This window comes from Astyanax mexicanus, chromosome 22 (genome assembly GCF_023375975.1).
Source record: "Astyanax mexicanus isolate ESR-SI-001 chromosome 22, AstMex3_surface, whole genome shotgun sequence".
NCBI lineage: Eukaryota > Metazoa > Chordata > Actinopteri > Characiformes > Acestrorhamphidae > Astyanax > Astyanax mexicanus.
The window spans coordinates 17,291,116-17,313,814 of NC_064429.1; the positions used below are offsets into that span (position 1 = coordinate 17,291,116).

The following is a 22,699-nucleotide window of genomic DNA, read 5'->3' on the forward strand; positions in this document are numbered from 1 at the left end:
AAAAAATCCATTGTAAGAATCCTATAACTAGCAAAAATCACAGTTTTTTGAAGAGTTTGATGTCTAACGTTTCTGTGTGTCAGTTTTTACAGCTTTTACTCCCTTCAGCTCAAACCCTCTGGCACCTTTTTATCTTATCTTTTTTATTTCTCTTCTTTCTGTCTTTCCATCATTTCTACCAGCACACACACACTCATGCACCGTCACTCCCTCACATTCATTAACAAACTCGCTTGCTCAAACTCAGCATGGTGCTCAGCACTCACAGACTCAAAACCACACACACACACACACACACTCACTACTACACGTACAGTGATCAAGGACTCAGGCCTCAGTAAGTTTTACACACCATATCTGCTACTTTTGGCTTACATGTTCCAACTAATATTTCAGCAATCTACTGAAATATTACCCAATACACACACACACACTCACACACACACAGCTAGACCTTTAGGGGTTTTGGATGTATATCAAAAGCATACACAAACACACATACACACACACACCTCTGCATCCTTGGTTTCTGAACCCCTCGCTTGGCTCTCAGCGGGACTATCAGTGAGCGTTATTTGAATTCAGCTCATACGCACAATCTACAGCAAGGTCCTCCTCCTGGCTGATGGCGATGGCGAGGGAGAGGATACGGAAGCTAAAAGTTTAAGTCAGGTAAAGGCCAACCCCCCGCTGATAAACAATCACTGGCCCAGTGTGTGGGCCTGACTTTAGATCCAGCTTTAACTGCAAAACTCTTTAATGCTGTGCGTGTGTGTGTGTGTGTGTGTGTGTGTGTGTGTGTGTTTGCGCTTATCATCGAATTCTGGTTTCATCCCTGCTGATATTTCTTTTTTAAGAGGCCGGCCTGTAACGCTCTGACCGATAAAACATTTAGACTCAGCAGAGAAGGGTAAAAACACAGAGAGAGAGTGCCTTTAAACTTCAGTGAATAGAGAGCTCGGTTGGACTTGATATCTTAAGCAGAATAAACAGAATTTTAACCCTTTGAACATTAGGCTATTTTGGTGTGTTTTTCCTTCGTTTTTGTCAGTTCCTCTTTCAGGTCTTATAACACAGTAATTATATCAGACAGACACATGCCCTGATCTCTTTTACTCCAGAAGCCATACGGCTGCTCAAAAATGTAATCATTTGAAATGTAAAAGGAAGCAGAATTGTTATATTTTCCTGGAACTGGCCATGTTTTGTTTAAAATGTTAAAGTGTCCCTTTTTGGGTTTCTAGAAAGGTGCTATATAAATGTAACTTCACTGCATTAGTACATAGTAGAATGAATCTTTTGTTTATAAATAGAGAGACACAAATAATAAGGATTAATCTACAGTTACAGTAGATACAGGAATCACCAGCACCGTAATTTGTTGTGTTCATACTGATGCGTGACAATTTGAAAGATCAGGGTCGGATTTTGGCACAACACTGGTTCTTTTTTTTTCCTCTATTGTTTAACCTCTTAAGCTCCAAGCCTATTTTTACCAATTTAAGGTTTATATTAATTTTTTTCTGCCTCAAATTATTTCAAGCACTGGTTGGATATAAATGAGGATTACTGGCGACTGGATTGATGGATTTTCTTAAGTTTGGAGGCATTTTGATAACTAGGCTCTTTAACAATAACCACACCTTTTTGAATAGAGCTGAATAACATTTAAAAAAAATTCTGTGGTAATATAAAAAGGTAGAATTACAGTATATTAGAAAAAAACGTGATTGAACGTTGTCCATTGTTTGCTATTGAAACCTATGGGGATGGGTGGGGTTACACAGCTTTCTGAAACCAAACAGCAGGGGGCGCCCGACCTGTGGTGGCTTCCCATTTGAGAGACGATGCTCTGTGCAGCTATACACAGTCTCTGGCCCAGCATTAACAGAAAGCTTACTGTAATGAACTTACTGTAGCAGTGTCCATCCCGGGTGAAGAGTCCCTCCCCGCAGGCCTCCACACACTGGCCTTGATGAAGAGGGAGAGAGGCGGGGCAGGAGGTGCAGTGGGACACAGAGGGTCCGGAACAGGAGGCACACGAGCTGTGGCACACTGGACAGAAAATCGAAAACAGGACAAAAGCGGTAAAAAAAAAAAAAATACATCTCAAAATCTCGCCTGCTCAGATTTCTGCAGGTATTATTATTTCTGAACTACTCTGCACTCAAGTTCTCAAGGTCTCAAATCCTGAGCTATTTTATATTCGTTACCTGAGACCTGAGAACTGAGTGTGCTTTGAGGAATGTAGTAAACCTACTTTATACACTTCCCATCCATTTTACTAGAAACACAAGCCAGTTTACTAGAAATGCTGGACTTTTACGAAGTGGCCACATTATGTAGTCCATCTGCTGTTAGACACTGTCTATTATCATTGGTCAGTTTCTGAACATAGGGATGTTGTTGATCAGATATCAATATCAATATCAATATCTGTGTTGCGATTGGTGGACCAAGAAACAAAGCAATAAAGAAACAAAGTAATCGGTGCAGCAGTGTTTTCACACACTATATTTATATTGTACAAAGGAGCTGTGTACTAAGGATAACCAGACAATAAGACAGGCATTCCAATATGTGGGTTATGTTGAGATACATTTTAACACATTTCAATGTACTGCATTACTGTAAGCATCTACTGTTGTACAATCACATGCAGCACATTTTCTTCGCTAAGTCCAAAAATATCTGGTCAAAAATGAATCCAAGACAGATTTCACCAATAAAGTGCCAGGTGAGATTAGATGTGTACTCATTAAAAATATTAAAATATCAAACAACTTACTGTACTGATGCTACGGGATTGCTAAAAAGTTTTATAGGGTGTCTATGTTTTTTTTTTTTCAATAGGTCAGACTGTTTTTGTTCTAACTCTTTAGTCATAGTACAAATGAACAATATCAGTTAATGTCAGGTCATCTTATTTTTTGCTGTTTTTGAATTTTCATGAATTTGACAGATGTTCTCTACATTGTGTTAAAACATCATGATGAACAGAGCAATAAAAATAAAAAAGAATTGAACAAAATGTTCTCCTTTTACTTACTTTGGCAACGACCATAGTTGTCCTTGTAATGCTGATCTGGACAGTCAGAAACACATTTCCCATGATGCAGTGCGTAGCCACTGGGGCAGCTCAAGCAGCTGGGGTTGTCCGGGTGGCAGGTAGCACAGGATGGGTCACATGCTACAACACAAAGTAATTATAATTATAAAATTATACATTATAATAAATTTGAAAAATTAATTAAAATTAAAATTAAAATCAAGTATTAAATCAGATGAGCTAAAATACGGAATTTCATAAACTTAAAAAAAATAAATATAGGTAAAAGCATTAGACAAACAAGCAAAAGAATAAATAAATTAATTAAGAAGATATAAAATAATTCAGAATAAAAGGATAAGTGGATAGGCTAAAATGTAAAGCAATAAAATAAAGAGATAAATAATTAGAATAATAAAATGTATAAAATACAAAATGAATAAAAAAGTAAAACAAGAAAAACAATACATTAAAAATAAAAATAATAAAAATAAATATTTCATAGCTTTTCAGATTTAGGATTTTTTCCCTTTATTTCTGACATAAAAAAGCTTCTTATATGCTGTGCAACATATGCACGTTTTTAAGTTTCAAAATGAAAAATTAATTTCATATATTGATGTTAAAGTGAGAAATTATTCTGTGAAGTCTACTCTAGCTCAGAAAAAACATATCTTATGCATCATAAAAATCATGTATCATGGATGTACATGAGTGTACATAAATATTTTACGAGTTGTTGAGCATCTTCAAGTGGGTAAACACAAATCCTATGGATTTCCTAGTGGATATACAGCATTTACATTTACATCACATACACTAAACCTCTGGTTAGCAAGTTTTAAAAAAGTCCTAGGCCCAGAAACCAACCGCAGATCCATGCGTCAACATGAAGAGACAAGTATGACATCCATCATCGTGATGAGCAGTAGTGTTTAGCAGGAAAGCTGTGTATAAACCTGTATGTTAAACCCCCTCCCCTTCAGGAGGCTGGGCACATCCGTGCTGACATTTAGTTCACAGGCTGACATTTGTGATATTGTTGTCATACTGGAGTCTTAAGCTGCTCTGCAGACAGTTATATGTGCTTTACCACAGACAATTACCACTAAGCCGCACTGGAATTTTCAAACACCAAGGAACACGACACGTCCGTTTGGGTGTTTGCGTGTGTCGGCTGATTTTGTGTTATTTGCTTTGCAAACTACTTCTGTGTCACAGATTTTTCATATGCATTAACTGTTGTATGCTGTTTTTGATCTGCCACACATTGTCCAATGATTAATCTCAGTGTTATCAAGCTCTAATAAAGCATGAGTAGACTGCTAAATCACTGTTTGTTAATATCAGTTATTAATATCAGTGTTACTGAGCTCTACTAAAGCATGAGTAGACTGATAAATCACTGTGTGCTGATATCAGTTATTAATCTCAGTGTTACTGAAAACTAATAAAGCATGAGTAGACTGATAAATCACTGTGTGCTGATATCAGTTATTAATCTCAGTTTTACTGAGCTCTACTAAAGCATGAGTGGACTGATAAACCACTGTATGTAGATATCAGTTACTGATCTCAGTGTTACTGAGCTCTACTAAAGCATGAGTAGACTGATAAATCACTGTGTGCTGATATCAGTTATTAATCTCAGTGTTACTAAGTTCTACTAAAGCATGAGTAGATTGATAAATCACTGTGTGCTGATATCAGTTATTAATCTCAGTGTTACTGAGCTCTACTAAAGCATAAAGCATGCGTAGACTGATAAATCACTGTTCGTTAATATCAGTTATTGATCTCAGTGTTACTGAGCTCTACTAAAGCATGAGTAGATTGATAAATCACTGTGTGCTGATATCAGTTATTAATCTCAGTGTTACTGAGCTCTAATAAAGCATGAGTAGACTGATAAATCAGTGCACTGTTATCAGTTATTAATCTTGGTGTTACTGATCTCTATTAAAGCATGAGTAGACTGATAAATCACTGCACCGATATCAGTTATTTACAGCGCTGTGAAAAATCTGACAAAGATAATCTGAGTAAAGTAAGTTTTTTAAATGGTGATTTCATTTATTAAGGGAAAAACAATCCAAACAGTCCTGGCTCTATGAGAAAAAGTAATTGCCTCCCATAAATTTACTTGGATTAAATATATGTATTTTTTTGAAAGCCAGGTTCAATTTCACTAGCCACCAGTCCTGAAGAATCAGGCAATCATTAAAATAGAACCTGTCTCATAACATGAAACAGAATAAAAGATCTCAAAAAGCAATTTATTATGCCCTGATCTGAAGAAATTCAAGAACAGATGAGAAAAAAGTCACTAATTGATGTAACAAGTCTAAAAAAAGTTAAAAAGTCATTTCTAAGGCTTTGAGACTCCAGCGAACCACAGTGAGAGCTGATATTTACTAATGGAGAAAACATGGAACACTGATAATCCTTCCAGGGCTTACAGTCATACCAAAATGACTCCAAAAGGGCATGGACCACTCATCCAGGAGGTCAAAAAAGGCATGCTCACCATAACAGTTGCCTTGACTGGCGTAGAAGCCCGGCCCACAGTCTGCAACACATAATCCGTTCTTCAGCAGATGGGAGGGGTCCGAACATGACAGACAGTCCTGAGGTCCCGCCCCTCGACAGGATGAGCAGGAGCCATGGCAACCTGTTAAAAAAAAAGAGGTCAATATTCTGAATGCAAAAGCTAGGAAGTTGACTTCAGGGTGAGTTCACATGCAGCGGAATAAAAGCCCAAACCACCTATTGAAGAATAAAGCCTTTTTCTACAGTGTGAATTAGAGCATTTGCCAATGTGAGCCGGAACAAAAGACGACCTTTCCGTACCCTCTCTTCACAAAGTCCGTATTGAACCACACAGTGAGACGTCCCCCAGTTCTAAAGGAAAGTTAGAACAAGCACCTAAATTAGCCTGGATTTCGCCTCAATATGGGAACGACCTACCGGGATCCAACGCTTAATTACCTCACCACAAGCAGCGATAACAATCAAAGCTTAATTACTGCTCTGACGTCAAGGTTTCTACATCGATTCTGAACCAGGGCCAGTTTCTGTGAGGAGCTGAAGCTTGAATGACCGCAGAGGTAAATGTGAATAAGATAAGTACTGTAGGAATGTCGGAATCATAAATTAAGACAGAATTCTTTCTATTTTTAAGAGTCTAAAGATTGTTCCTTACAATTTACATCCTTAGCATCCTGCTAATTGTATGTCTTGCTATGCATAGATATTGCATGTATCGTACGTCTTTAGTTACACACTTGTAGTTTGTAGTTTCAGACATAATATACTTTTTTACATTTTAATATTAGGGTGGCTGCCATCTCTATTCACAAAAACTCCTGCTAGTCAGCCACTGCCTCTTGTTAACATCACTATGTATTCAACACTCTTGAAAGAGCACTGGATCCCAAAATCACAATTGAAGTAATAAAGAGAGTGTACCATTTACCGATATAGTGGCCTATGTAAGCTGTTTTTATGGGGGAAAAAAGAGCTCCGGTGATCCGGTATAATGCTGCTTTAGTTCGGTGGAGGAGTGGGGGGGAGAAACGATAGGATTTTTTAGCTTTTGCTCATGAATATTCATACATGCAAACATATTGCCTCCGATTGGCTAACAGCACTGCAACACCAGGAGTCAGCGGGACGGACAACAGTCTCGCAACAATGTTATATGTTACTTTACAACATGTGTAATAACCTGTTAAGTGCAGTTCAGCCACTAATCTAGTCTTAAACTCTCTGTAAAACATAGAATCCACCGGAGATCCTATGTAAACCTATGTAAACACATGCAGGTGGGTAGTACAGGTCCAGAAAGTAAAAATCCACCGCAGGGTTTTGTTGGCTGAGCTGCAGCAGTTGGAACAAAACCCTGGGGTGGAGTTTTACGTTTAACTAGTGTAAACAGAACTGTTCTCAATCTCAATTGTACTTCGCTGGTGGTGTTCCATAGACAAATTCAAACCATTTGATCCTTAGCTCTGAATTAATGGGCAAAGCCTATAACACTGATGTGTTATTTGCACAAATAACACAAGAATGAACTGCCATGCTGTTTCTAGAGCTGTTAGCTCCTATCTGATGAGACGTATCATTGTCTGCCTTCACCTCTGCCTGTGATTTGTCGCGAGCCAAGGTGGGTGAGGCCATGAATACTAATTCACAAGTTGACGTAAACACGATGCTTTTCCTAATCGACATGTTTTTTCTGAATATTTCTTTTCTAAGCTACTGCAGACAATGGACGCTGAGGAACAGTTTCATGTGCAGCATCATATACAACACAGAAAGACCTAATATACTGTATTTCACAAAGAACAAGAAAAAGTGGATTTAAACAATTATCTCACAGACCTGGGCACTAACATACTGCTGAAATTTCTCAGTTAGCGCACCATTCCTGCTAATCCTACTCTTCTTAACCAAATGTACGTACACTGAAACTCCTTAAAACTAAAGAGAAGCCAAGTTTAAACATCAGACAACCATGTTCTGGATAGGGGTTGTTTCAATGTGAGCTTTTTCTGAACTCTTCCTTTAAATTCCCACTGAAACTCTAGCTCCGCTCTATAAATAGAGAATAGAGGGCATGTATGTATGTATGCGTATGTGAGTGAGCCCAGACTGAGCCCCATCATCCCTGACATCTTCTAGTTCCATTCTCAGAGGTTATATGCCCCCTCAGAAGAACACGGAGAACACTGCAGCAGAACTTCTGAGAAAAGCTTCTGAGGAACTCTCACATAGAGCTTCAAAAGTTCACTACGGCCTTCCTTTCACTCTCACTGAAATCTGACATTACGAGACTTTTCATTTCCAGAACGAATATGAGAAAGCCATGAGCGCAAATCTTGTTCCATCAGGAGATGACAGACAAAAAGAGGATTACTCGTCCTCTCGCCGCCGTCGCAGAGCGAGCCATTACTTTCACGCCTGGAACACAGTGCCACCAGCTAGCTGCTAGCTCCAGAGCTACTGCTCCATAAAACACAAACAGTGCTGGCACACTGAGCAAATACACTGTCACTGGTGCAGAATGGCCTGCCGTAGCGCTCAGAGTTATAGCGTAATACAAGTTCTGGTCAAATCTGCTGGATCATTGTACCAGAGCTTTAGTTTATAAGACTGAACAATTACTAAATCACTAAATCAAAGAGGATTGAATGTTTTGGGTTGATTTCATGATTCCTATTCTTCTTCCTTTTACAAACAGAAATGACATTTTCCATTCCTGTTGTATAAAAAAGAATGGGATTTTGTTTAACAGAAATAATTTCAAGTTATTCTTTTTTGTAACATAAGATACTATTATGGTTATGACTGTTTAGGGTTTCTGTTTTATTTTTTATTAAATAAGAGGACACTACAGGCATTTAGGAGTATCTTGTGGTCATAATGTTGTGGCTGCAGTGATATAATGTCATAATGCTGTGTATGTTACCGTGTAGGAGGTAATTAAATATTTCTAAAATCATGAATTGATATTATTAAACAATAATACACACACATTTACCCATTAAACAAATAGCCTTAATAGCCTATACTGCAGTATTACACTTACTATTTTTAACAGAATATTATATTATATTTATTTTATTTTCTACCTACAGTGGCAGTCAAACATTTGGACACATCTTCTCATTTAAAGTTATTTTATTACTTTTCCTGCATTGTAAATGAGTACTGACGTGATTCACACTATGAAGGAACACTATAATGGGAATCATGTAGTAACTTAAACGTGTTAAACAAACCCAAATACTCTGTTAAGAAGCATTTAGGTGCTCTTATCTGGGGAGCTATTAACGTTCTAAATGATTAAAATTCGATTTCTGAGGCTGGTAACTCTGATGAACTTATCCTGTGCAACAGAGGAAACTCTTGTTCTTCTTTTCCTGGGGCGGTCCTAATAAGGGCCAGTTTCATCAAAACGTTTTTGATGGTCTTTGATGGAGTTCTAAAATTTTTTGCAAATGGACTGACCTTCATTTTTTCTTTACTTAGTTGAGAAGTTCTTGCCATAACATGGATTAGAACATTACTTACACAGAGCTTTTCACTGTATACACTGTCTTCCTCTTCATAACTTTACAACTGACGCTCTCAAACACGTTAAGAGGCAACAAATTCAAGTAATTCAACTGTTGTTAAGTTCAGCACAGCTGTTAACTGAAAGTAATTCGAGGTGACTCTACTTCATAAAGCGGACTAAGAAAATTTAGCCAAGATGTGTAAAACTGTCACCTAAGTAAGCATCATGATACTGTTTTTACAATATCGCCCACCCCTTTTCAGTAGACCCAATTTCAAATGTAATTTTGGAAAGTTTTGTAAAATCCAGAACACTATTCAAGCAGGTGCATCTTATGGGGAAATGGTCTTGCATGTTCTCCACAAATACATGCAGTAAAAAAAGCAGAAAATTAACTCTGGCTAAAAACTCCCTCTCTGTGCTCTGTAGGTACAGATAAAGAGCATGTGGTCTGGCTCAAAGCCAACAGAGGAAGACCCATTAATCGCTCGACGTGGCACCTTTCCTTAAACTCCTGCGCCCTGGCACCAACTGGGGAAGAGTTTACTGTAGCGGGCACAGTGCCAACATATCCAGACAGCTCGCAAACCCCATCCTTCCCTCCGTCCGTCCAAAAAAATAAATAAATAAAAGAAGAAAATAGATCAGCTGGATGGACTTAGGCCTAGACTAGGCCTGTTAGCAAATTAGCCACGGCGCAGGATAGCATGTCTGTCTCAATAACACAGCTAAGCCTTGAGGCGCTCTCTGTACTGAATGGTGGAGTGACGATGTAAAAATACCAGACTGGCAGCGTCTAAAAATGAACGGTCATGCCTTATTGAAGGGAAGATGCTTCAATATAAGATAACAATGTTGAATCAGTTGTGTGTGTGTTGGACAGCAGCCCTGCAGGACCAGAACTGAAGGGTCCTGCTTAAACCAGCTGCAGCTTTTGTAGTTTTTTATTCTACAGACCACCAATTACATTACGTTTAGTGGATGCTTTTATCCAAAGGGACTTAAAAATAATGATGTACATTTAGTAATAGAAGACATAGAAGTTCAAGTTCAAGGGCTTAAAGGAGGTCAAGAGGGAAAGGTGGGATAGAGGAGGAAAGGAGGAGGTTAGAAGTAGTTAGTTAGTGTGTTAGAGGTGTTAGGAGAGTAAGTGCTCTTTGAAGAGCTCTGTCTTCAGGAGTTTATTAAAGGTAGCAAGAGATTCTCCTGATCTGGTAGTAGAAGGTTTCTGGTAGTTTGTTCCACCGTTGGGGAACTCTGTATGAGAACAGTCTGGATTGCTTTGTGGGAAAGTTTGGTAAAGCTAGGCAATGTTCACTGGAGGAGCACAACAGCCAGGAGGTAACACAGACATTTAGGTGCAAGGGAGCTGTTCCATCATTATTTTTAGGCAATTTTAGGAGCTTTGAATTTGATATGACCAGCAACTGGTAGCCAATGGAGCTCAATGAGCAGTGGTTTGATATGTGCCCATTGGTTTTGGTTGGTTGAAGACCAGACGCACTGCTGCGTTATTGGACCATCTGAAGTGGTTTTACAACAAATGCTGGGAGGCCTGAACCTCTTAGACACGGAACCCCAAATATGGGCATAAACAACATGGCACCAACTACAAAATGACGACATAGAATCGTATACAAGGACCATATATCTGACCTAAAGTACACTAGTAAGGAAAATAAAAAGTAGCAATGGTGGTTAAAGCAAAATTATGTAATTATTTACCTTCAAATAACAGCTTAAAAAAATCCTTTTAGAGGTACTGACTGTAATAAGGAGCTTGAACACTGTGCTGTGATGCTCATTGCTATCTTGCACCCTGCCAACAGCTCTTATTTTTCAAACAATGTAAAAAGCACATTAGTGCATGTGCGATTAAGATTGAGATCATTGTCTTGTTGCAAAACCCAACTGTGCTTCAGCTTTAGATTCATCTCATAGACAAATGATCATTCAATTAAAATAAACTGCTAATGCTAAACATGTTTCTCTGACTAAAACATGCTCCTGTTATTATTAACAGCACCTCCAACGTCTCTAACGTCTAATAGAAAAGCATTTGAACAAGGTCTAACCAAAGGGTTGCCAAATGAAGGTGAAACCAGTCAGCTTTAATCAATCATTTTTCTTTCTGAATGCAAATGAAAAAACAATGTGCACCTAATCCACCCAGCCATCTCACTCAGCTCTCTTTCACGTAACACAGAGAGCAAAATTTACCGTATCATTCCCTATTTATCTTCCAACCCAGCACACCAACACACACCACCACCACAATCCTTTCTCCAGCCCTCAATAGGATTCAGTCTTACTAAGTTCTCTATAATGGGCACGACGTGAGGCACAGATTGTGCCCACTCACTCTAAATTAAGGGTTAGAAGTCCAATTTATGGTCCGAGTTCATTAAAGTGTGAAATGGAACAGCCACGGGGGCGTAATTGCTTTGGACAGTCTGACTCTCCGTGGTCACAAACCAGTTAGCACGGGCGCTAACGCGTGATCCCCTCAGAATTGAAAATGGCTATGGTCAGCTAGGCTGTCAAGGCCAGGAATCCCTCTCCTCTACTAGCTTCTTGAAATTCGTATGCGTGGTAGAACAGCTCTGCAGGTGGAGCTCAAAGGGGTCCGGGGGCTTTTTTTTGGGCAGAACGAGATTGGATTCTTTGTGTCAGGTTTGGAGCTCACAACCTTTACAAAATGAACTGTGTGTTTAACTTCACCAAGCTGTAAACAGGATTTTGGTTAGAAATGGGCAGGGGTGTCAAGTAATGAAGTACAAATACTTTGTTACCTTACTTAACCCTTGTGTGGTGGTCATATTTATGTTACTCGTTTACTTTGTTACTTGTATTTAATTCAGCAAAATTAAGCAATTCTACATTAAAATGCTTTACACATGCGTGCTTCACCTAAATTGCAAGCAATATAAACAGCTTACATGGTTAATATTTGCCCTTTACCTTTCTTATGTTACATTTCTTTTAAAAAGTGCTACTCTTTTATTAGTTTTTTAATAAAATGTAAAAGAAAATGAATTTAACTCAAGATATGAGTAGAAAATTTGTTTAGTTATACATTTACAAATGAAGCAATTTTTATTAGCCCTTGGCCAAACATACTGTATGTAATATAAATGTGTGTGTGTGTGTGGGGGGGGGGGGGGGGGTGTACAGTGTGTGTTTATCGAAAATGTGTTTTCATATATGTTTTTCACAAAAAAATGAGCCAATGCCAATGAGTTTGAGTTAGAATTTTTTTTTTAGTATCATTTGATGAAAAATGAAAATGGGTCCCACAGACCCGAACACCACACAAGGTTTGTAGACATTTTGGTTATCTATACTTTACTGGACTAAATATGTTAGATTTTCACACAAGTATCTGAATTTCGACTCCTTACATTTTAATTTTAATTTATTTTATTTCTATTTCATTTCAGCTTGTTTTCATTCCAGCTTCACATTGTCTTCTCAAAAAAAAACCCTATCTAGATAAATCTTTCCACCCAAATAGAGTGAATCTGACTGTGGCTGGATGAGTATAAAGTCATTAAATAATGTTTTTGTCCTAAAAGAAAATAGTGGATTTGTTTGATGTATGTATTTATTGTATTTCACAGTTGTACAAACTGTATTAAACTGTATTTCTTTCAGTTTTTAGTCTTTTTTTAGTATTTTACTGTTATGGTTTGACAGTTTCTCATCATAAACTACTTACAGTGAGAATTTATACAGCAAATGCACTGTACTTTTTGAGTTGGAACAAGTAAAAACAAATGTATCGTTTTTTTACTTAACTTTCTATATAAAATGAGTTTGGTTACACATACACCCTTTTCTGCTGAATAAGTGAATGTAGTGAACCTTTACAGTACACAGTAGTACCCTGAGGACCATGCTGTTACTTCCAGGGTTCACATTTATATTTCTGTACCAGTGTAGAGTTCTGACAGTGGAGTACTGTGCAAAAGGAGAGATTTATTTTGAGAAAATGATGTGTATCTATTTATCTGGATAGTAAGAAACTAAGGCTAAATGAAAATTGTAATATTGTAATATTAATTTATTAAGAAAAGATATTCAGTGCTTTTCAACCAAATGTTTTTTTTGTGATTGGTCTCTTATAATGCTGTGAAGAATTCTTGTCCCTTTCCTCCTTCCAGCTTAGTCATATTATTATGCTTTTAAGCAATAAACACACAATTCTGATTTGTCTACGCCGTTTCATAATGTTAGGCCTCTTACATTCAACCATTATTAGGTAGACTTGCTTTGGATCATTGTCTTGTTCCAGAACCCAACTGCACTTCAGCTTTAGACTATGAAAGGATCCAATTTAGTGATCTATTGCACATCGGTCAAATGTGGTTTGCGCAGCTGGATTTAGGGCATGTTGGCATGTCTTTGCTATCATGAGGGCACAAAAGATACGCATTGCGTGGATCAAAACACGCAAAAGGCATGATGAACTAATTCTATTATACATCATGCATGTGTTTTGGGTGTAATGTAAAAAATAAACCAATCAGTGTGCCATTCCCTTCAAGAGCCAGGTGCACTCTTTGGCAACTTTGGCAAGTTGATATCCTAACAGCACAATGCTTTTGTGCATCTCAGCAGAGAAAACTGACCTGCACGTTGACGCTGTCAAGCTATGCCAGCAGCTCATTTAAGGGAAAAGCAATGATATTTTATTCTTTATTCTGTTTATAGTTGATATAACAGCACACGGCTCTTCTGCATGTCTAAGATATGATTGGGCGGCTGACTGTTGTCAGGGTTTTAATCAGTCAGTTGAACGTTTCCCTTGTGTTTCCCGCCACCAAGAGAGAAACACGGCAGATATTTAGCTGAACACTCCTCACTTTCAGAACACCACGGCCATTGACGTAGATATATTCCTAAACTCCGATGCTATTTTAACGGTGGGGGACTGTTCACGGGGTGTAAGATAGCAAAAAGCATTGTGACATGCCTTGTGCAGGGTGTACGATAGGGCTCCAGACCTTAATGCAGCCAATCATTCCCAATCTATCAAATATCCACCACCATGATTCACAGCTAGTTCATATTTCTTATTTTATAAAGTAGTTCTAGGTTTTTTGCCACCATCTCCTTTCCTCTAAATGATGATTGAAGATGGCAGCTCTTTCTCAGGCTGTAGATTTCTTCTTGGCAGTGCTTCAAGCTGTAAAGAAGGAGACAACACTGCATGCAGGAAGCGCACTTAAATCCAGACTTCAAAGCTCCTTAACCAGTCCATGTGTTCTGTAGCCCAGTTCCTACACTCTGATCACTTGAATCAGGTGTGTTAGAAGCGAAGGCAGAAAGAACAGATGAAGGAGTTTGAAGGATTACAGATTTATAGTGAGAGTTCTGTGAGAAATCTCATTTCCACAGCTTTCCCCTAAAACCAAATGCAGCCAATCAGCCAAAACATGCTTGGAGTCTGTTTTTCTTCTTTAGCACTTTAGCGTAATGCAGCTAAAAGGCAATGCATATTTATACTCCAACAATTAGCACTGCATAAACTGCACGCCTATAGTTACAATCAAACATTATTTAACCCCACGTCTAATTAGGTTTATAAGCAAAATGTATTAAACTTCAGTGGTTTGCAATAAACAAATCAAACTAGAACAATTTAACTATTATAATAAGTGATTTTGACACATTTAATACAAACCAACGGCTGCAGTTTTAGAATAATTCAACCTCCTCAATAGAATCCCTCATTAGAGCACATATTTGCAAATCAAGTTTGAGAGAAAAAAACAAAACATCCAATACCTAGGCTGGCTAGGCCTGAGTTGACTGTGAAAATTGATTGTGCGCTAGAAATACATATACATGTCATAAGTCAAGAAAGTTGTCCAAAACGTTACGAGAAAGGATCACTGCCACGCAGAAACAACTGAATGTTCATAGTTTGTGAGTTCAGTTTCAGGAACACTGGCTACACTGCCCAGACGTGGCAGAAGAGAAGGAGGAAGATATCACCTGCTGCCAACAGATTCCTAAAGAGGCAGGTGGTCAAAACCCCTGGAGTGAGTGTAAAGTCCTGCAGTATGCCTTGGTGGCAGAAAGTAGGGAGATTTTTGTTGTGTACAGAAAGGTATCAGAAATTCCTTGAAGAAAACATAATTACTGTAAAAAAAATATATATATATATTTCTGTAAGGAAGCCAAAATTTGGGAGTCAGTGGATCTTCCAACAACACAATGATCCCAAGCATAACTCACAGTCCACAAAAGCTTAATTTAAGATAAAGAATAGGACAATCTCAAGCGGATAAACATGAATCTCTTGGTGCCATGTTTATTTTTGGTTCATTTTTGGGTGAGAGTGAGACTCCAACAACCTGGCCTCACTAAGGTGCACTTAAAATCCTTTAATTTTCTCAAAAAATGTTCAGAGTTTGCAAGCAGCTAATGCTGCTGCACCCAGCCTTAGTGCAAATCTGTAAACCTGCTGAATTAGAAGGAAACCATGGCAACACCCCTGTTCCTTACCAGCATCGCATAATGCGTCTTATAATGCTGTGTGCCTTATAGCGTGTAAAATACAGTAATCAAATTCTCAAAAAAAAAGCAATGCACCAAACATTTAATAGAATGCCTTCTTCTCTGAATAGTAGAGACTCTTATTTTAACCTTTTTCCAACCTTGGTTGTTTGTATGTGTGTGTGTGTGTGTTGGTGTGTGTGTGTGTGTGTGTGTGTGTGTGTGTGTGTGTGTGTGTGTGTTTGGTGTTACTCACTCAGACACTGTGTGTGGTCCTGGTACAGGCCTCTCTCGCAGGCGGCCACACACTGTCTGCCACTGAGCAGCAGAGACCCACCACATGCCGTACACTCAAAACCATTCACACAGGTGAGACAGGACGGCTGGCAGGCTGTCAGAGACAGAGACAGAAAGAAAGAGAGAGACAGAGAGAGAGAGACAGAGAGAGAGAGAGACAGAGAGAGAGAGAGAGAGAGAGAGAGAGAGAGAGAGAGAGAGAGAGAGAGAAATCATGTTAGGACAAAACAAAGGAAGATTGCAAAAGAATTTAAGAGTTTGCGTGTGAGCGCTGAGTTGAAAAAAATGGATTTGCTGTTATTCATGATTTTATTGAAGTGCTTCAATGTGTTTTTCATAAAAACTCATATAGTGATAAAGATACAGGGGTTGGACAATGAAACTGAAACACCTGGTTTTAAACCACAATAATTTAATGTGGTGACGGGCAGTTCTGGTGGAAACAGGAGAGTTGAGGTGCACATTGAATTCTGCCGTAATTTGGGCAGCCGTGGTTTTATGTTTTTTTAGATAAAATCTGGGTTAGCACCCGAACATCCCTTTCAGACAGCTTCCTCTTACAGTGTCCACAGTTAATCCTGTTGGATGTGGTTCGTCTTTCTTGGTGGTATGCTGACATTACCCTGGATACCATGGCTCTTGATACATCACAAAGACTTGCTGTCTTGGTCACAGATGCTCCAGCAAGACGTGCACCAACAATTTGTCCTCTTTTGAACTCTGGTATGTCTCCCATAATGTTGTGTGCATTGCAATATTTTGAGCAAAACTGTGCTCTTACCCTGCTAATTGAACCTTCACACTCTGCTCTTACTGGTGCAATGTGCAATTAATGAAGATTGGCCACCAGGCTGCTCCAATTTAGCCATGAAACCTCCCACACTAAAATAACAGGTGTTTCAGTTTCATTGTCCAAACCCTGTAAAGATACAATACACCATACTGCTCTATTTGGAAATGTCACGCCTTGTGCCGAAGATGCCCGTCTCTCCCGCACTCGGCTCTACTTGTGATCTCCAGTCTCCGGACTACGATACCCAGAACGCACCACACACTAACATTACTCTTTTTCACGATCACATAACACTTCTCAAAGGCACTACCACAAAGTAAATCACCTGAATATTGGTTACACCTGTTCATACAAAGTGTTTTTTCCTTACCTGTGTTAGCTCTCTCGTTTCCGACCTTGTTTTTGTATTTTTCCGACAACATAACTATTAATTCTACATAATTGTACTAAGCCCCCCCCAGCCCCTTAACACTGCATAAAATGAAAGCACGTGTACCTGAGTGTATGAGTAACTGAGATTTGAGGAGGTATTACCCTGCTGTTAGACACAACTAACAATTAACATTTCATCCTCCCCTCCTGCCGCCAAGCTGAAACCCAAGTCAATATTACGAGGTGAATTGGAGGACAAACAGGAAGGAGCTGAATTAAAGAGACTACTCCGAATCAATTTCCATCATCCCTTAAAAACACCAGGCTTCTCTCAGGGCAAATTAGGCATCTGAGGAGTGATGCTCCATCTATCTGCTTCTTTGTGGCTTCAGAGTGAATCTAAGAGGGGAGAGGAAGGATCCAGGTCACGTTTTAACCTGCCAGCGCTAACTGGGGCATGATCATACTCCAGCACTCCAGTGTGTGATGTGTGTATATATTTTATAGTTATAACAGTACCTTACATTATAATAAGCTTTTCTGCACCATTGGAAGTACCCTTGGAACTGTCTTATCAATGCCCTTGTCCACAAATTTAATTAGTAGTTGCACAAGCTTTAGAATACATATCACTACCTGACAAAGTGTAAAATGACTAAATGGCGAGAAAACTGGGAAAGAAAGATAAAAAAAAAATTCCCATTAGCGCTAGGCGGTTTTCAAATACTGCCATACCACTAGAGGCACTACCAAGTGCTGCGTAAAACAGCACCACCAAAGAAGCAGGTACAGCTCGCTAACTAACGCTAGCCAGTAAGCATAACATTCTAATACACTGGAGTGATTGTAGCTTAGCTCTATGTAGTCAAACGCTCCATCCTGCCTGGAGAGAAATGAGAACAACCCTTTATTTGAGGAGCTCCTGCTGCTGTTCCTTGCAATATAAGTGTTTTATATCCAAGTAAAATAGAAAAACAACAGCAAACACACCCATTATTAATTAAGAGATTTGAGCCATGCAAGACATACTTTTTCTGTCTTTATGATAGCAATGATACACTGACGCCCTAATTATCGTTGCTTTGAGTTTGCTGTTATTCATGATGTTATTGCAGCACTTCAATGTGTTTTTACCGTAAAAACTCATATAGTGATAATGATAAAGATACAATACATCATATTGCCCTGTTTGTGAGTGTCACGCCTGGTGACAAAGATGCCCCTTTCTCTCCCACCCGTTCACGATCACATGATAATGCCCACAGCACTACTAAGTACTAAGTAAATCACCTGAATATTGATTACACCTGTTCATACAAAGCGTTTTCCTTACCTGTGTTAGCTCTCTTTTTTCAGACCTTGTTTTTGTATTTTTCAGATAACAACATAACTATTATTCTACATAACTGTACTAAGACCCATCACCAACCCCCTAATACTGTATAAAATGAAAGCGTGTTTGCCTGAGTGTATGAGTAACTGAGATTTGAGGAGGTATTAACCTGTCTGCATGGCGAGGCATGGCCCTAATCAAGCTGCATGGCGAGTGGTTGATGGCTTGCCTAAATATCTCTAAAATAAGGCTGTTTGTTCTGCCTAAATTTGGGTAGTGAATTGAGATTGGTTAGCCCTGCTCAAATTCCTTTTCTTAAAGGTTTATAAATTACAGAAAACACACTTAAATACATTTTACTGTACAATTACTGTTTATGACTATTGAAAAAAAAAGTTTTTTTTTTTATGTTTTCCAGTGAGTTAAGTAAAGAAATAGTGATTTTCACACTGTTTTCTTCTCTTTGAAGGATTAATTCAATTACTATTAGCTTAATATACATTAATATACATTACATGTCATGTGGGCTGTTGGCAGCCTTACTCATGATATTTTACAATTAGGCACATCTTGCCTCCACACTGCTGGCCAGGATTATTCTCACACCCTTCCTACTGTAAATCATACCAGCTTAAGATATAGCATAAGCCTTCCTATAGAACCTCATGGAATGCACACATACATACATACATTACAAACACAAGCGCACACACACACACACACACATTCACAGCCATACAGCAGACACATCGTAAAGCCTCCCTGAGAGTCTGCTTTAACACCTTTGTCTATACACAGATAGCTTTATGGCAGCGGAACTGCTCTTGGCACCCGGTGTTTACAGGTTTTTAAATACCACAGCGATAAGACAAGTGCCAAAGATGTGTGTGTGTGTGTGTGTGTGTGTTCTTTACTGAAAGAAAGGGTAAACTAAAGGACGAGAGGAAAAAAAAGGAGAACATAAGAGTGTACAGAGGGTAAGGTGAGCCAGGCAGACAGCAGCGCATGTGAAAGAGGAGAAATGGGGGGATGGTGGAAAGACAAAGAGAATGAGAAAGGGAGGAGGTGTAGTCAACAAGAGAGAAAAGGTTAAAAATAGATTTATCCATGCTGTTTCTCCACTGACCGTGCTCTTGAGGAGAGTGGACATTACTCTATTGTGCTGTATTGTCTCTGAAGTCCCAAAACAAAACCACAATCTGACAAAAAGCTTTAATGAAAAAATTTTATTCAAAAATTAATTCTAGCGTATTTATCGTTTTACGTTTTAATCTTGAATCTTGTGAAAAATTTAAGAAAAATGAATTGATTCTCATTTAAATCTAGCCAAATATGTAATTATATTCCACCCATGACAGGTCCTACTGTAGCTGGGTAATCAGTGCTATTTACTTTATTTATGTCAGTGGTTCTAATGTTTTGGCTGATCAGTGTATATGCACAAAAAAGTATTGGCTGTGGTAATCAACCACACTATAAAGATACTGCAGCCAGAAATTACGCTAATAAAGCTGGCATTCATAAAAAAAATAACAGTGAAATATATATATATATATATATATATATATATATATATATATATATATATATATATATATATATACATATACAAGCTGTCCCCAAACTTTTGACAGGCAGTGTAACATGGCATCTTTCTATAGGCCTCCAAGTTACAATAACACTGGGGAAATAAAACTGTCAGGTGAATGTTCATCAGTGTACATAGCAAAATAGACTACCATATTTTTTGCACTATAAGCGCTGCTAACCGCAGCTGACTAGCGCTGCTAGTTAGGGCTGGGTAGCCCAGCTGACCGTGACTGGCTAACGCTGCTAATTGGGGCAGGCTGGCACTGCTAATCACGGCTGAATATGCTGCTAACCAGAGCCAACTAGCACTGCTAACTGAGGCTGACTATGCTGCTAACTGCGGCTAGCGCTCACCCTTGGTATAATATAAAATACTGGAATTCTAAGCTTACTGTTAATAAACAGAAGCACTTGACTCACCCAAATGAACAGTTTTCAGGAGAAAAAATCTGCGTAGATTAACATCCAGTGTTTGTTTGACTTTGAAAGAAAATGTTTTTTTTTATTACATTTTTGTTTACTTAGGCACTTTCCCCAGCTTCCCCATAAGAAGGGAATCATGGCGACACCATTGCTCATTTCGATGCAGAAATCCTCACTAGTATCGCTTAATGCACCTTATAATATTAGAATATAATATTATATTATCTATAATAATATTAATAATATTCATATTAATATTATCTGGTGCACCATATAGACTAAAAAATATGGTGTATGTGTATATGAAGATTTTTGATCTTGTTGGATACACTATGTTTTTCCCCATTTACTCTACTAATAAAATTCAAGTTCTAAATACGAACCAAGCAAAGAAACTGCTGATTCTGGATATGGCTGTACAATACATTAAAATTTCATGATAATCACATTAAAAGAGTTGCAATAACACCTTGAATAACAGCAAACTCAAATTACACAAAGGGAGCTCTTCACGACGCAGAAACCTATGATCACATGACCAATAACAACAACTAACTAGGCTGGAGGCAGAGTGAGGTAGAGGTCCACTGTAAACTGCTTTATAACCTGGAAAAAAAGAGAGTAGCCAAGCCAATTCTGGACCTTTTTATATCCTGTTTATTATATATAAACTAATTGCAATATCATCATCAGTGAGGCATTGTTGTAATAGTAGAGAGAAGTAGAATAAAAATGTGTTAAAGAGAATCAGGAAAAGAAATATAAAAACAGAACAGATTTGCTATGTAGAAGTGAAGGAGAAGAAAAGCAGGTTAGTCTGTTTACCTGCACACACTCTGCCGTGGGGATACAAGCCAGTAGGACAGCTGTGCAGACAGCGGCCTTTCCACAGGAACGCTCCGGCATCTTTACAGCTGTCACAGTGATCCGGAGAGGAGGAGCACGTCAGGCAGTCCTGATGGCAGGAGACCGCTGTGAACACACACACACAGTACCAACATTATATATAACACACTCAGGGTTTTATTGAACACCCTGCACAAGGCGTGTTGCGATGCTTTTTGCTATCTTATACCCCATAAACAGTCTATTTTCATGCCTTGTGCACGGTCTGGAACTGATGTGCGTTCAGGTAAATTCCTGGTGTGTTGCTATTTTGGCATCGGAAAACACAAATGCTCCACTGACTGAAATAAACCCAGACAACAGTCAATCGTCAAAGTCAATTTTTGCGTACACCCCCGCTCAACAATCAACAGAACAATAAACTCAACAATAAACAGAATGAAATATATAATAACATAATAACTATAATAATATAATAATATAATAAATGTTCCCTTAAATGAGCTGCTGGTGAGGTCAGTTTCCTCTGCTGAGACACACAAAGCACTGCGCTGTTAAAATAACAATGCGCCAAATCAGTCAGAGCACACCTGCCTCTTAAACGCCTTTTAAAGATTTCTTAAAGTTTATTTCACACCTATAAATAATGAAATAGAATTATTATGCCTTTTGTGCACTGTAAACCCATACATTGTTTGAACTCAAATGATCTGTTTGAGTCTGTTTAACATAAAATTGGATATTTCTAAACAAAAATTAATAAATAAAACTATTTTGAGTTAGTTGAACATTTGTCGACACACATACTCTACTATTCAAACTGAGAATTTTGAGTTGAACCAACTTATAAAGTTTAGTCTGTTACTATTAACAGCTTCTTTTCCATTGGCTTCTGTCACAATCTATTTGCATACTGGGTGTGTCCAACTGTTTGCATACTGGGTGATTCCCCCTGGGCTACCTTAGAAATAAATCAAGTTCTCCTTTAGTTGTAATAACTTGATGTTTTAATTTATGCTATCTCAAGTTTTCATTCTTCATTGCTTAAAAATTTGAGAAAACCGGCTGCCTTAAAAGAGTTAAAAAAGTAAACTTAACTTATCCGGCGTTACAGTATAACAAAAATAAAAAAGTTAAATCAACTTCTCTTTTAGTTGTAATAACTTGATGTTCTAAGTTATGCTAACTTAAGTTATCATTACTTATTACTTAACTTTTTTAAGACAACCGGTTTCCTAAAATTTTCGAAGTAAATTCACCTTATCTGGGCTTAAAGTGCATGCCTTTTGTGCTTTTTGAACAGCGCCAGGCGTGATTTTTACGCCCTTCACGATAGCAAAGGCAGCCCTTTGTACATCTAACTGAAAAGCGGAGCTACAAGAGTTTCCAATAAAGTGGCCAAAAAGTTTTATTATTATTACACTGGTTTTG

The 22,699-nt window shown here is 38.3% G+C and overlaps 2 protein-coding genes across 3 annotated transcripts in view; one reads left to right on the forward strand and one right to left on the reverse strand.

Moving 5' to 3' along the window:
- LOC125786735 (cyclin-dependent kinase 5 activator 1-like) overlaps positions 1–22,699 on the forward strand; it is an 832,135-nt gene that overhangs the window by 652,421 nt on the left and 157,015 nt on the right. The window lies entirely within an intron of this gene.
- fras1 (Fraser extracellular matrix complex subunit 1) overlaps positions 1–22,699 on the reverse strand; it is a 248,149-nt gene that overhangs the window by 135,412 nt on the left and 90,038 nt on the right. For both annotated transcript variants that reach the window (XM_022664877.2, XM_022664876.2), the window contains exons 13-17: positions 21,248–21,394; positions 15,871–16,005; positions 5,577–5,720; positions 3,050–3,190; positions 1,915–2,055 (exon numbers count right to left, since the gene is read on the reverse strand). In XM_022664877.2, coding sequence (XP_022520598.2) covers positions 1,915–2,055; positions 3,050–3,190; positions 5,577–5,720; positions 15,871–16,005; positions 21,248–21,394 — 708 coding nt within the window. The remainder of the gene's footprint in view (positions 1–1,914; positions 2,056–3,049; positions 3,191–5,576; positions 5,721–15,870; positions 16,006–21,247; positions 21,395–22,699) is intronic.